Source organism: Mesocricetus auratus, unplaced genomic scaffold (assembly GCF_017639785.1).
Source record: "Mesocricetus auratus isolate SY011 unplaced genomic scaffold, BCM_Maur_2.0 Super-Scaffold_100041, whole genome shotgun sequence".
NCBI classification, from domain to species: domain Eukaryota; kingdom Metazoa; phylum Chordata; class Mammalia; order Rodentia; family Cricetidae; genus Mesocricetus; species Mesocricetus auratus.
Genome location: NW_024429218.1, coordinates 8,371,337 through 8,387,193, shown reverse-complemented (window position 1 = coordinate 8,387,193; position 15,857 = coordinate 8,371,337). Strand labels below are relative to the sequence as shown.

At 38.1% G+C, this 15,857-nt stretch overlaps 1 protein-coding gene across 5 annotated transcripts in view; it reads right to left on the bottom strand.

Moving 5' to 3' along the window:
- Inpp4b (inositol polyphosphate-4-phosphatase type II B) overlaps positions 1–15,857 on the bottom strand; it is a 748,592-nt gene that overhangs the window by 365,869 nt on the left and 366,866 nt on the right. For all 5 annotated transcript variants that reach the window (XM_040734799.1, XM_040734801.1, XM_040734796.1 and 2 more), the window contains exons 4-5: positions 3,463–3,665; positions 1,596–1,640 (exon numbers count right to left, since the gene is read on the bottom strand). In XM_040734799.1, coding sequence (XP_040590733.1) covers positions 1,596–1,640; positions 3,463–3,553 — 136 coding nt within the window. In that variant the 5' untranslated portion in view covers positions 3,554–3,665. The remainder of the gene's footprint in view (positions 1–1,595; positions 1,641–3,462; positions 3,666–15,857) is intronic.

Sequence of the window (15,857 nt, the reverse complement as noted above, 5' to 3'; positions counted from 1 at the left end):
GGGGAAAAAATCTCTCTTGTTCTATTTTTGCCAGAAATTGTTCTTTATTTGTTTTGATTAAGTAACTATGCAGCTCCTTAAATAGTGATGAATATACTTAGAGAGTTATTTTTATCTTATCTATTATGAAATGAAAGGTTAGTGATATAAATATTGAGAGACAAAGAACTTTTGGAAATAAAAGAAAAACTTCTAAGGGGGGAAATTAACAGAACAATCCACTGAAACCTACAGACAAGAGTTTGTTGATGGTGTCCTTGATGAGCTAGTTATATAAAGTTCTGTAAGAAATGAACAAGGTAGGGTCTCCACATGCTATGAAGCTGAAAGTTTGTAACATCCATCTTCTAAATCTCCAATTCTCTCTAGACTGACCGACCACCTTTGGTAAATGTGAGTTCTGTTATTGAGCATATCTTGCTATTTGATAACATAAAATTATATACCTTTAACACATTTACTGTGTTTTTAATAAGTATAAGAAAAACAAGAATGGGCATTACTTAAATTGGATCTAGGGCATTATCACGAATGAATATTTAATGCTGTGATATCTTTCAATTAGGATTCAAAACCTGAAATAGAGACCACAGAGTCGCCACTGAACTTGACAGATTTACTACTGAAGTGGGCTTTTATACTAAATAGCACAGTTGGCTTTAATCAAAATCATCCATTTTAATTGAAATAAAAAGCAGTTATCTGTTCATATAAACTGTCTATTGGAAACTGGTCTCCATGTCTCCCTCTGTCTCCTTTTCTCCCGCAGGTAATAAAAGAGGGCTTTGTTTGTACTTTGAAATATGGTCCTCACTACCTTTCTTTTCCCAGACAGCCTAGAAAAGGATTTTGTTTTCTTTTAAATAAGCTTCCACTGGAAGAGAGACAGGAGCCTAAGAAGTTCAGGGTTCTCATTAGTGGAGATGATGCCCTCATCTCCTTTCTGAAAACAACTTTCTGTGCCCCAAACCACCTCAACACTCAGTATCAGTATTGCCATGAATATTTCTTGCCTTTTCACAATTTTGCCTGTTTCTCAACACCTAGAAAATTCCAATCCAGAATGTTTAGTCATCACACCCTTTTAAAAAGATGTAACAAAACAAGATTATCAAAACATTAATTGTATACAATTATTATATAAGTAAGCGATACTTCAAAAAGGGTTGAACAAAGGGTACAAATATACTACGTAATTAATGAAAGTGTGTGCCGAAAATAATTGAGATTTCAAATCACTAAGACTAAGTTTAGTATATCTATATTTTTAAATCTGTCCCCTTAACTTCACAATATATCTTTATTAACATGCAAATTATATTTGAATGTGTGTACATGTTAATCTAAAAAGCTTAGTTTAAAACAAAATGTAAGCTAGTGTGGCACCAAATGGATGTATATGCAACCCATGTTTTTGTTTATTAATGCAAGTTTTGAAAACTTGTATTACTCTGTTGTGGAACAATTTTTTAATAGAACAATGTTTATAAAAGATGTAATTATATACATATATATATATAATACACCTATAATTTTCAACCTTATGCACAAGTACTCATTCTACTGATTGCTATAAATAAGAAGGAATTCCTTACCAAGGATGAATTCCAACTGTGGCTCATTGGGAATCTTCTGGATGCCTGTAAAGAGTAGGGATAATTTTAGCTTTTAAAAGTATTTGTTATCAATACTATAATAGCATATCACTATGTCACATGTCCAGATATGTACATATATTTTTGGCAGAATGTATAAAGTTAGATAATCAGACTTAACCATTATGAATTCTCATGTGAAGGCAAAGTATTTATAGTAATGTCAATGGAAATAAAGATATCTTCATGGACATAGAGAAACCCCAAAATGATAACTATAAAATGTGTTTTCCAACTATGACTATTTGTTTTGGAAGTATGAAAGTAGAAGTGGGAGATTTACAAAGACCCTGCCTCATCAAGGGACTTTCTTAAGTGTGTTTTCTTTCTAGCTCTCTGACTTGTTAACAACGGGGATGGCTCCAACCCACGTTCTAGCAGGCATGATTATGAAACTGCTTATTTCCCCTGCTTATTGATTATTTCAACACCTCTACTCTTTTTGTCAATGATATTCCCCAAAGAAAACAGCATAGAGAATGATGAAAGATGAAGTAGGATTGCGAAAGTGAGTCTCAGAAAGAGGGCCTAGAAATGTGGTGGGTTACTGTTAGGTAGTTAGTGTATCAGGATGTGGGAGGCAGATGTTGAAGATCATAGGGAGTCCTTTTATAGGAGACAGATGCTTGAAGACCAGAGATAGTCAATAGCCATCCCGAACAAGCATGGGTAAGGGTGTGAATGAATGATATTCCACTTGTTACAACTTATAAGCAGCCAAAGAAACCAAAGTAAAACATAGAAAATTATATCACTTAACAATAAATATAAAGCTTTCACCCTTGTTTGTGTATTCCTCAGAGACTGTTTAAATTAACTGGCATTTAGTCAATAGCCTATTTTTAAAGCCACCTTTTTGAATAAAATGCAATGCCTTTTTATTCAGAGTTAGCACTTTCCTTTTTTTAGCATAGTTACCATTTTTTCTCTCCTGCTTACATTTGAAATGCTTCAGTTAGCAATGTTAGATTGTCCAAGAGATTTTAGACTCATTAGGTATGCTCTTGGGATATAATCAAGCTTTGCTTTTGTTTTGGATACTAATAATTAACTCTGCTCTTAGTTTTAACAACCAAATTTATTGGCAATGCATCCAACCAATACCATTTTCTGAAGTCAATTTTCAAGATACAAATTTAACAAGGTTATGTATATATTTGCTATTGCTAAAAAGAAATAGTAAAAATACCGCTCCAAAATAAAAGGACACAGTTTAAACTAAAGGATAAATTGAAAACCTAAAATTTTAAACATTGGAGAAAGCAGCATTCTTTTAAATTTCTTAATTGTGTGAGTAGCAAAAAAATTGATTCCAATGTTCAGGTTTCAATATTGGTCAAATGTGTAAACTTTCTGTTATGTGAACTCTTGCCAGCTGGTAGAGCAGCAAGGCAAACTATGTATAACATTTTCTGAATGCTCTCATCTTAAACACCATTTGGTCTTAGCAATGTCTACCTTCCAAAATATTGATTCCCTATAAGAGTAAATAAATACCAAATGGAAGCTCTCCTTAAAAATGATTAATGTCTGGAAAGGGTCCATAAAATATATTTATCAGTGCTTTAATGCATGTTTGAAAATTCCATCGTTGGATGCTGCTTAATGCTGGCCTATCATCTGTCTCACCCAAAATAAAAGATGAGAAGAATGCCATGCACTCACAGCCCAAAGCACAGGCAGAAAGGGGGAAACAATGAGAGTAAGTTCACGATGCTTGGTGGAATCTAGGTTTCTGTGAACGCATGGGGATATGGGTTTTGCTAACCCAGTTTGGCTCTTCAGAGACTACAGGACACATACTTACTTGTGAACTGAGTGTCCTCAGGGTCAATCGCCTGAGCTGCAGGAAGAAAATGCTGGCCTTCTTCTGAAGTTCCTTCGTCTTTGATTTCCATGATCCACCTCACAACTGACTTATTATCCACAGTGTGTTGTCCAAATAGTACCAGATAAAGGGTTCTGATTTAATGTCGATGTGTCTTCACACTAATATCCCACTGTGAAATTCTGCACATAGAAAACATCAAGATCCAAGACTGCAGTCATTTCAGAGCTCAGATCAAGTTAATAATTAACATAGAAACTACAGCTACTTACAAATTACCTTAGCTTCACGCCCAGCCCTCTTAAACTTGCAGAATCAAGCTACACAGTGCGCCGGAAGCTCTAGGCTAAGTTAATGTTTTCACAGTAATCATTAGAGTCATATGAGGAATTTCTAAATCCAGAAAGGGATATTCATCCCTTCAATTTTATTTCATGAGCTAGAAGATAGATGCATGGTTGCTAAATTAATACATATATCCATCCCTTCAATTTGTTTACTGAGCTAGAACATGGATACAGCGTTGTTAGCTAAATGTGCACTTGATTGAGTAGGTGGCAAGAGCAGATGGTTCCTGTGAAGGAATTCTGCCTGCTTTGCCACTGTGATCATCACTATGACTCTTTCCACTGGAATTTCCCTTTATGTCCTGTCTTCACTTGTCAGAGCATTAGTCATGAACACATAACCATCATTTGGCCTGCGCTTTTCTTCCAAGATGGGCCCACAGGTTGATAAGGGGAGTTTCCAGCCTCATTATTTTCCAGAATCTCCTACTGTTCTGTACGATAGTGGTTTAATTACTTAATTATTAGGGGATGGTGTGAAAAAAGAGGAAAAATAATTCTCAAAAGCTGAAGCTCAAAGGAAAAAGAAAGCAACAGAAAACGGATGGCAATCTGCTCTGAAAAGGAGCCACCCCCCTCCTCATTTAATACCCTGTTATAGAGCTACAAATTCATGCTGATATACATGGCCAAGAATGAATTGAAAAAATCAATGTTGTTTTAAATCAAGTTACCAGCTGAATCAAAATGTGCAAAAATCATTAAATGTCTACACAGTACTATTTAACGAGACAGCAGCTAACAAGTTTGGTTTAGAATACTGATGTGACCTCAAAACCCACAAATCAGCAATCCAACATTCTGCTGTTCTTGACCAAGTGGCTGTATTTAAGATTCATCTTTACTTCTTGGAAATCGTCTGGCAAAAATTACAATGCAGAAAGCAGCCTGAATCTTCAGAAAATGGCTGCAGATAAATGCATATTGGCTCATAATGATATAAGGAGACTATTGGCTAAGGTAAAGGACTGTTTACCCTCCATTAGATCATAGCCATTACTTTCAGAATCATTCTTTGAATTGAAACAATTCTTTCTAATTTCTTTTTTGCCTATTAAATTTACAACTCCTTTCTGATAAATGCACACCTATTCATTACATAGTCTCTCAAAGAGCTGAAAATTCTGTGACACTTGGGTATAAGGGTCTCCTCTACCTCATTATATTATTTTAATTAAATGTTCAACCTTTAATCCTGATCAGTCATTTAAAAAATTTAAAAGACCCATACAAGATGATGCAAATCCTTGATGCAGTGGCACTCAGCGCAGTGAATGTGAATAATTGATAAAAGAAATGCTAAGCCAGGTAAACGTGTGCACTTGTGCAATACAGAGAGAAGGGAGCAGAGGGAGGTAGATGCTTCTGAGCTCTTGCGGTCATGGTCCCATTTTGAGTGTGCCATCTTCGTGAAACACATACAGTAAGTGACAACAGTGCATAAAGGGGAAGTATGTGCTACTTCTGAGCATGGGGCTCTATCTTTATTCTTCTTTTGTTACACTGAAGAATAATTTAGGATTTGATGCTTACTACTGAGACAAGGTCCTCAGAATGTATCAATAACAAAGCTCCAGGAAAACCACTGAATTTCCAGATGGTAAGTACAGTATTTACCTACTGCTGTGGTTGGCCTCCTTTTCTGGCTCTTTTTGCTAGCTTTCTGGTCATACACAAACTGTGGTTTCTGCATACCAAGCACAATGACTCTTCAGTCTAGCTCTTCCACCTTTAGACCTACTCAGAAGAGCAATGAATGAGATGCAGAGTAGTATTACCCTACAGTAGGAAAGTTCTGTTGCTTCTCTCCTGCTCCCTGAGACGAGTCTAAATGATGGGTAGCCGTTTTTTCAAGTTACATTTAGTTGAACAACATTTCTCATAGACCATGTAATAAGCACTGTTAAATATTTTTACACACTTCACATTAAAATGAAATTCTGACATGCTCATGAAGTCATGAACAGACACCATGGTTAGGTAGGAAGAGACGGGCCACACAGATGCTCCACAGTGAAAGGGCGATAACAATGTCTTCAACATTAAAAGGTTGTGGTGTGGTGCCAGTCATTCACTATTGACAGGCAGACCAAAGGACATCTTCTGGTGAAGACACAGTGCTGAAGGCAAACCATGGACACGAGACTTGAAAGCAAAAATGATGCGCTTAGCTGATGTGGTGAGTTTCAGACAACACCCTTCTACCACACTGTCTTAACATATTAACGTAGCCTTACCATGATTAGGAAATGTTTAAAGAGAAAGTACGTTATAAATGTTTAAATCAGGATGGGGATTGTAATAAAAATTGCAAAGAGATAAGAAAGAATAGAAGAATCCAGTCTCACAGTGATTACATTCAAAAGGTATAGTAAGGACACTCAGGTTGCGATTAAATGATATAATTTAGATATATCAAACAGAGACCGAGCCTTGCTATTTATTCTAGGACAGGTAAGGGCAATACAACTGAGTTTGATGAAGTGGCATGTGCTCCCTTCCTTCCTTCCTTCCTTCCTTCCTTCCTTCCTTCCTTCCTTTCTTTCTTCCTTCCTTCCTTTCTTTCTCTCTTCCTTCCTTTCTTTCATTCGTTCTTTCTTTTCATTTTTTTTAGAACAAGGCCTTTCTGTAGCTTTGAAGCCTGTCCTGGAACTCTCTCTGTAGACCTGACTGGCCTGAAACTCACAGCAGTCCACCTGCCTTTGCCTCCCAGGTTGGCATTAAAGGGGCGTGCACCACCACCGCCAGTCTCTTTCACTTTCTATTATGTGAACACACCTGGTTGGACACTATGGATTTCTCTAAAGCTGCAATTGGAAGTATAACAAGAGGGGAGGGGAGTGTGAGTCCAGATTCAAGGGTAGGGGAGTTTTTCTCCACTCTAGAACTTGAAAGTCCCAAAAGGAGGAGAGGTTCATGAGTGGATAAACACTTTGATGTCTTGACTCGCATCCCAAACCTAGGGTAGCCACTTCCAGGTTCCCTCATTTGCCTTATCCCTCCCTACTCACACAGAGTTCACTAAAGATGTGATATAGACCAATATGAAGACGTAGTTTCTTCTTTATTATTGTCTTGATGATAGCTCATTTTTTTATTTTCTATTTTTAATAAGAATTGCTTCCAAACAAAAAGTATGTAACAGTCAGTGATTAGGTATTAGAAAAGCCTATAAAGCAGACTAGATAGAAAGAATGGAAATAAACCATGTCAAATATACTGCATATTTGAATGGTAGAAAGTGCCTGAAAAATTATAATGATAAAGAAATCATCTTATTTATAGGTGATTTAGTCGTCCAGAAAAACAAAAGCAGAATTTATGCCAATGGTTGGAAATAAATGGTTAGAAAATAGAGGCAATATTTCAAAGGAAATTGGTGAACAGATTTACTGGTCTTGGTGACAGAATTTGGTGTGATATTAAAGTAGCAATCGTGAGAAATATGAATGTTGTAGATACCGTAGGAAAGCCTGAATCAATAAACTTTCTAGAGAATAAACAAGGCAACATTTAGCCAAGGATGTGAATTTTGATATTGAAGCATGTGTTCTACTTAGAACATGCTTGAACATGCATGAACATAGGTTCTCAAGAGAAAGGTAGGCTTCAAAAATATTTGGAGACATTGGATACTAGCTAAATCCATATAATGTACAAGTTCACTTTGTGTCACAAGACACAAAGATTTTTAGGGGTGTAGGTAGGGATTCTTGAAAAAGAAAAACCTTAAAAAGTAATGAGGAAAGCTGGAAAGAGGAGTAAAGACGCAGCCGATGTAATATTGTCACTGCTCCACTGAAGTGCTCTTTCTCAAACAGCAGGACCACTGGGTGGAGAGAGGACTATTTTGATGGGGAAATGTGAGCCTAACTGATTGATGAAGGCATGCAGAAAATATTAAGGGATTACACAAGAGATGCAGTCTGTAACGAGGAGGGGAATGGAGATGAACTGAAAATGAGGCAACGGTCTCACAGGAAGAGGTAGGAACTTAAAGACGCTTACCACAATGTCATCACTTCCCGTAGAGAAAATGACATAGCCACATATTCATAAGTTGAATAGAGGTGAAAATTTCACAATGCACTTTGAAAACCTCAGAAAATATAGGTAAAGAATAATATATCCGAAGTCCTGGTTGGTTTTTTTAGCTTCATACAAACATAGACTTATCTGATAAGAAGGAATCACAATTAAGAGAATACTTCGTAATACTGATCTGTAGGCAAGTCTGTGGGACAATTTCTTGGTTCATGATTGACATCAGAGGGCTAAGGACACCAAGGGTTGTGCTGCCACGGTGTAGGTGGTCCTAGGATGTACAAGAAAGCAGGCTGAGCAAGTCGTGAGAAACAAAGGCAATGAGCAGCCCTCGTTTTATGGTCCATGATTTAGGTTTCTCCCCAGGTTCATGCTTTGATTTCTTGCCTTGACTTCATTTCGTGATAGGCTGTGATCAGGACATATAAGCTGAAATAAACCCCTTCTTCTTCAAGTTGCTTTTGGTCATGGTGTTTAATCACAGCAATAGAAAACTAGGACATTTGTAAACATTAAGATAAAATGATCTACGAGGAAACAATAATATAACAATGAGAAAACAACATGCACACCTAGAAAATAGACATAGAACTTTCCAGCTTTCATTTTCAGAGACTTAAATATAATCATCCCCACCCCACAGTCAAGAAAAAGCCAACAACATACAATTAAAACTTTCCACTAGTGAATTAGGAAAATGTCTCAAGGTCATCAATTGATTCGTATCTGGAAAAACAGCTGACTCCATGAGGCTGAGAATGAGAAGAATGCCAGGCTCAAGTCTGTAGTAAGAACACAGCCAGAATGTTCGATGATTACTAATAGTTCAGGGGTAGCATCAGAGGGAGAAGACCTCTGAGATCCATAACTCAGGGATTGTCTATACTCATCAATAGGTCCTTTGTCCTAGGCATCATTCAGGTGCTTATGAGAAAGACAGAGCTGAGTGGGTGTCTAGATAACACCTCTTTGTGACACATACCTGTGGGAGGGGAAAGCAGTCATTACAGGAAACATACATAGCACAAGTCTAGTCACCTCCCTACAATGCAGAAATGACAGATCCTATTTCCATGATGGTACAACTGTAGACCCATTGCAGTTGAGTAAAAACAAGAAAGCAGTGGGAATCTCTGATGCAGGACTACTGAGGACATTCAGATCACTGTCCCTGTGACCTAATGTCACAGAGCTCACTATCTAAGATCTAATCTCTAAGAAATCAGGAGAGAGCAGCCCTGCCTGATTCCTGCCCCCAATCAATAAAAACAGAACGCAAATGTAGCAAGTCACCTACACTACCCTTGGGAACATTGTGAAAATACAACAGTTCACTTCTGAATCATGAACACCTCTCCCAGAAAAAGCCTAAAGTTGAGAGCAGAAAGCAAAGTGTCCAGTCTTCTGGTGATATTCTTACTGTGAAGATTGTCATAGGAACAGTATTGAAGCCTGCTAAATTACTGACTAGATTGATTCTAGCTCTCTCACACACACACACCTTAGAAGCAAAGCTGGGATGGCCAACTGCAGCCATGAGCTCCCTTTAGTTCAAACTCTGCTGGTCTACATAGCATCCAGATGAGGACAAAGAGGAAATTGAACAGGGAAAAGGAAGAGGGGAAGGAAAATGAGGAGGAGGAGGAGAATGATAATGGTAAGAATGGGGGTGGGGACAGACTGGGGAAAGAGGACTAAAATGAGAAAAGTCTTTTAAGAGAAAATGTCAGAGCAAAATTTAAGAAGCCACACCTAGGTCATGCGCAGATGCTGAAATGGTCAAAAACAGAATTGGAAAGAGACTGTTCTGAAGACTATAGTGGAAACTTCTACACAACCAGATGAGAAATTATAGTAAAGATAGAAACAGAAAAACAATTTTTGACCGTGATTGGAGCCCTAAGGACTGCACAAAGTCAACCCAGAGACTGCTATTTTCTTAGTCCCTTTGTCTGCCCAAGGGACGAGATAAGCATGGGCCTATTTCCAGCCCCCCTTTCAGTGTCCTGCTCTGAGTGGCCTAAGGCCTGGAGCCTGTGCACTGGGATCCCATCCTGGTGGTCCAGCCCACCCAGAAACTGAAAGCCATCGGAATATTGAACCTGATTGCACCCACTGGAAGGGAATCTTGGACCCATACCCACCAGGAGAGGAAGAGACTCCTCCTGCATCCACTGGAAGAAGGGGTCAGAAGAAGACAATATAAAAACACATCCAACAACAGAAAAACCAATATGACATCACCAGAGTCTAGGGCTCTTACACCAGCAAGAACTGAACATCCCAACACAGATGAAGCAGAACTGCATGACCTTAAAAACAACTTCATGAAAATGATAGAGGCCCTCAAAGAGGATATGAGAAAATCCGTTAAAGAAATGGAAGAAATAAACAACACAAAAATGCAAGAAATCAACAAATCTCTTAAAGAAAGACAAGAAAAAACACTCAGACAGATGAAGGAAGCAGTTCAAGACCTGAAAACTGAAATAGAGAAATAAGGGGAAATGAGGGGATAATGGGGGGGGTTGGGAGGAGGTCACAGGAGGGGGAAGGGAAAGGGAGAGGGACCTGGAACTGACTTGTGAAGCAACCTTGTTTCTAATCTAAATTTAAACTTAAAAATAAATTAAAAAAAGAAAACGCAAACTGAGGGAATTCTGGTAATATAAAATATTGGTAAATGATCAGGAACTACAGATGCAAGCATAACCAACAGAATACAAGATATTGGAAGAGAGAATCTCAGATGTTGAAGATACACTAGGAGAAATAGATTCACCGAACAAAGAAAATTTTAAGTCCAACAAATCCCTAACACAAATTTTCCAGGAAATATGGGACACTGTGAAAAGACCAAACCTAAGAATAATAGGTATAGAAGAAAATGAAGAAACCCACCTCAAAGGGGCAGAAAACATATTCAACAAAATCATAGAAGAAAACTTTCCCAACCTAAAGAAAGACATACCAATGAAAGTACAAGAAGCTTGCAGAACACCAAATAGTGTGGAACACAAAAAAGTCCACTTGCCACATAATAATTGAAACCCCAAACATACAGAATAAAGAAAGAATATTAAGAGCAGCAAAGGAAAAATGCCAAGTAACATATAAAGGGAAACCTATCAGAATAATACCTGACTTCTCCATGGAAACTGTGAAAGCCATAAGGTCCTGGATAGATATTCTACCAACACTAAGAGACCACAGATGCCAGACCAGACTACTATACCCAGCAAAGTTTTCTATCACTATAGATGGAGAAAACAAGATATTACATGACAAAACCAGATTTAAACAATACATATCTACTGATCCAGTCCTACAGAACATTCTGGAAGGAAAACTCCAACCCGAGCAAGTTAACTATAACCAGAAAAATATAGGCAATAGATAATGCCACCTTACCAATCTCACTTTACAAAATCTAAAAGAAAAAAGGGGTGGAGATCCACACATAATTCCAACAATAACAACAAATCCAAAACAAACAAGAAGGAACAATCAATGGTCATTAATATCCCTCAATATTAATGGTCTTAGAACACCTATAAAAAGACACAGGGTAACAGAATGGATCTGAAGACAGAATCCACCCTTCTGTTGTGTGCAAGAAAAACACCTCAACTTCAAAGACAGACGGTACCTCGGAGTTAAGGGTTGGGAAAAGATTTTCTAATCAAATTGCCCCAAGAAACAAGTGGAGATAGCAATCATATTATCTAACAAATTAGTCTTCAAACTAATAACAATCAAAAGAGATTAAGGAGATCATTTAATATTTATCACAGGAGAAATCAATCAGGATGAGGTCTCAATTCTGAAGATCTATGCCCCAAATACAAAGGCATCCACACTCATAAAAGAACCATTACTAAAACTCAAATCACACATAAAACTTCATACACTTATAGTGGGAGATTTCAACTCCCCACTGTCCCACTAGACAGGACCACCAAACAGAAACTTAACAAACAAAAAAGGACACAATTGGGTTTAACAGACATCTATAGAACATTCCATCCAAACACAAAAGAATAACATTCTTTTCAGCACCACATGGAACCTTCTCTAAAATCAGCCACATGCTTGGCAATATAGCAAACCTCAACAGGTAAAAAAATTGGAATAACCCCCTGTATCTTATAAGACCACCATGCTTTAAAGTTAGAATTCAACAACAACACAAATTGCAGGAAACCTGCAAACTCATGAAAATTGAATAAGGCGCAATTGTACCATTCCTGAGTCATGGAAGAAATTAAAGACTTCCTAGAATTCAACGAGAATTAAGACACAACATACGCAAACTTATGGAACATTTTGAAATCAGTGCTAACAGGAAAGTTCATAGCACTAAGAACCCATATGAACAAACTGGAGTATAGTCACGCTAGAAAATTAACAGTGCAACTGATAGCTCTAGGATAAAAAGAGGCAAACTCACTGAGAAGTAGGTGCCAGGAAATAATAAAATTGAGGGCTGAAACCAATAGAGTAGAAACTAGAAAAACAATACAAAGAATCAATGTACTGAAGACTTGGTTCTTCGAGAAAATCAACAGGATATACAAAATTTTATCCAAACTTAACAAAAGGCAGAGAGTGAACATGAAAATTAACAAAATCAGAAATGAAAAGGGGGGACATAAAAATGGACACTGAGAAAATCCAGAGAATCATCATGTCATACGTTGAAACCCTGTACTCCTTAAAGTTCAAATATCTAAAGGAAATGGACAATTTCCCAGATAGATATCACTTACCAAAATTAAATCAAGAACAGATAAGCAATTTAAATAGATCTATAATCCCTAAGGAAATAGAAGCAGTCATCAAAAGTCTCCCAACCAACAACAGCCCAGGGTCAGATGGCTTCAGTGCAGAATTCTACCAGAAATTCAAAGATGAGCTAATACTAATTCTCTTCAAAGAATTTCACACAGTAGAAGCAGAAGAGTCATTGCCAAACTCTATTTTGCAAGACTCCAATAACCTTAGTACCCAAGCCACACAGACACAACTAAGAATGACAACTTCAGACCAATATCCCTCATGAACAATGGTGCAAAACTACTCGGTAAAATACTGGCAAATCTAATTTAAGAAAACATCAGAAAAATCATCCACCATGATCAAGCTGGCTTCATCCCAGAGATGCAGAGATGGTTCAACATACAAAAAACTATCAATGTAATCACATGATCATCTCATTAGATGCTGAAATAGCCTTTGAACAATCCAACACCCCTGCATGATAAAGGTCTTGGAGAGATCCAGGTAACAGGAACATACCTAAACATAATAAAAGCAATATACAGCAAACCAACAGCCAACATGGAGAGAGACTCAACGTGATTCCTTTAAAATCAGGAACAAGACAAGGCTGTCCACTCTCTCCATATCTCTTCAATATTGTACTTGAAGTTCTAGCTGAAACAATAAGACAACATAAGGAGATTAAGGGAATACAAATTGGAAAGGAAGAGGTAAAACTTTCACTATTTGCAGATGATATGATAGTTTACAAAAGGGACCAGAAAAACTCTACTAGGGGACTCCTACAGCTGACAAACACCTTCACCAAAGTGGCAGGATACAAGAGTAACTCAAAAACTCAGTAGCCATACTATATACAGATGATAAATGGACTCAGAAAGAAATCAGAGAAACATTACCCTTTACAATTTCTACAAACAACATAAAATACATTGGTGTAACACTAACAAAACAAGTGAAAGACCTGTGTAGGAAGAATTTTGAGTCTTTACAAAAAGAAATTAGATACCAGAAAATGGAAAGACCTCCCATGCTCTTCGATAGGTAAGATCAAAGTACTAAAAATGGCAATCTTGCCAAGAGCAATCTACAGATGCAATGCAATCCCAGCACAATTCTTCACAGACCTTGAGAGAGCAATTCTCCACTTTATATGGAAAAAAACAGGATAGCAAAAACAACCCTGTATTATAAAGCAACATCTGGATGCATAATCCTGAAAACAGCTTGGTATTGGCCCAAAAATAGACAGGTATACCAATGAAATAGAATTGAAGACCCTGATATGGACCCACATACCTACGAACAACTGATCTTTGACAAAGAAGCTAAAATTATACAATGGAAAAAAGGAAAGCATCTTCAACAAATGGTGCTGGCGTAACTGGATGCTGGTATGTAGAAGACTGCAGGTAGATCCATATCTATTGCCATGAGCAAAACTTAAGTCCAAATGGGTCAAAGATCTCAACATAAATCCAGCCACCCTGCACCTCTTAGAAGAGAAAGTAGGAGGTACCCTTGAACGAATTGGTACAAGAGACCACTTCCTGGACATAACATCAGTAGCACAGACACTGAGATCGACAATAAATGGAGCCTCCTGAAACTGAGAAACTTCGGTAAGGCAAAGGCCACAGTCAACTATACAAAAAGGCAGCCCACAGAATGGGAAAAGATATTCTCTAACCCCACATCTGACAGGGCTGATCTCCAAGATAAACAAAGAACTCAAGAAACTAGTCAGAAAAACACCAAGTAATCCAATCAAAAATTGGGGTATAGAACTAAGCAGAGAATTCTCAATAGAGGAATCAAAATGGATGAAAGATACATAAGAAAGTGCTCAATATCCTTAGCCATCAGGGAAATACAAATCAAAACAACTCTGAGATACCATCTCACTCCTGTCAGAATGGCTAAAATCAAAAACACCAATGACAGTTTATGCTCGAGAGGATGTGGAGAAAGAGGAACACTCCTCCACTGATGGTGGGAGTGCTAACTCGTACAGCCACTTTGGAAATCAGTATGGAGATTCCTCAGGAAAATGGGAATCAGTCTACCACAAGACCCAGCAGTTACACTATGGAATCTTTAAATTTGCAGACAAATGGATGGAACTAGAAGAAATCATCCTGAGTGAGGTAACCTAGTCACAAAAAGATACACATGGTATATATGCACTCATATATGGAGTTTAGACATAGAGCAAAGGATTACCAGCCTGCAATCTGCACTTCCAGAGAAGCTAGGAAACAAGGCGAACTCTAAGAAGAACAACCATCTTCCCCTGGAAAAGTGGAAAAGGACAAGATCTTCTATTCTAATTGGGAACATGGGGGAGGGGAGAGGGAGTTAGGAGAAAGAGAAGGGGACAAGAGGAGAGGAGGGTGCAGCAAGGTCCCGTCTGGTGAAGAATAAAGGAGATCAAGAAATGAGAGGGAGCCATTATAGGTTTAAAGAGAAATCTGGCACTAACAGATGTCTACAAGGTTGACCCCAGCTAACAATCCAAGCAATACTGGAGAGGCTACCTTAAATGCCTTTCTCTGATAATGTGATTGATGACTACCTTATATGCCACCCTAGAGCCTTCATCCAGTAGCTGATGGGATTAGAAGCAGACACCCCCAGCTAAACACTGAGCTGAACTCTAGATCCAGTTGCAGAGAGGGAGGAGTGATGAGCAAAGGGGTCAAGACCAAACTGGAGAAATCCACCGAAACAGCTGACCTGAACAAGCGGTTGTTTATGAACCCCAGACTGATAGCTGGGAAATCAGCATAGGACTGTCCCTGACACCCTAAACAAGGATGTCAGTTTGGAGGTCTGGTTAATCTATGAGGCCACTGGTAGTGGTTCAGTATTTATCCCAAGTACACGAATGGTCTTTGGGAGCCCACTCCACATAGAAGGATACTCTTTTAACCTAGACACACAGCGGATGGGGCGGGGACGGTCTAGGCCCTGCTCCAAATTATGTGACAGACTTTGAAGATATAGAAAGAGGATGGGATAGGGGGTCAGTGGTGGGCAGGGGTGGAGGGGAGTGAGAGGGAACTGGGGTAGACATGTAAAACAAGCTTCTTTGTAATTTAAATTTAAAAAGGAAAAAAAGAAAAAACAAAAAAATAGTAATTAAAATGCAAAATACAATATGAGCAACACAATGAAGACTGTCTTTGGCAGACTTATCTG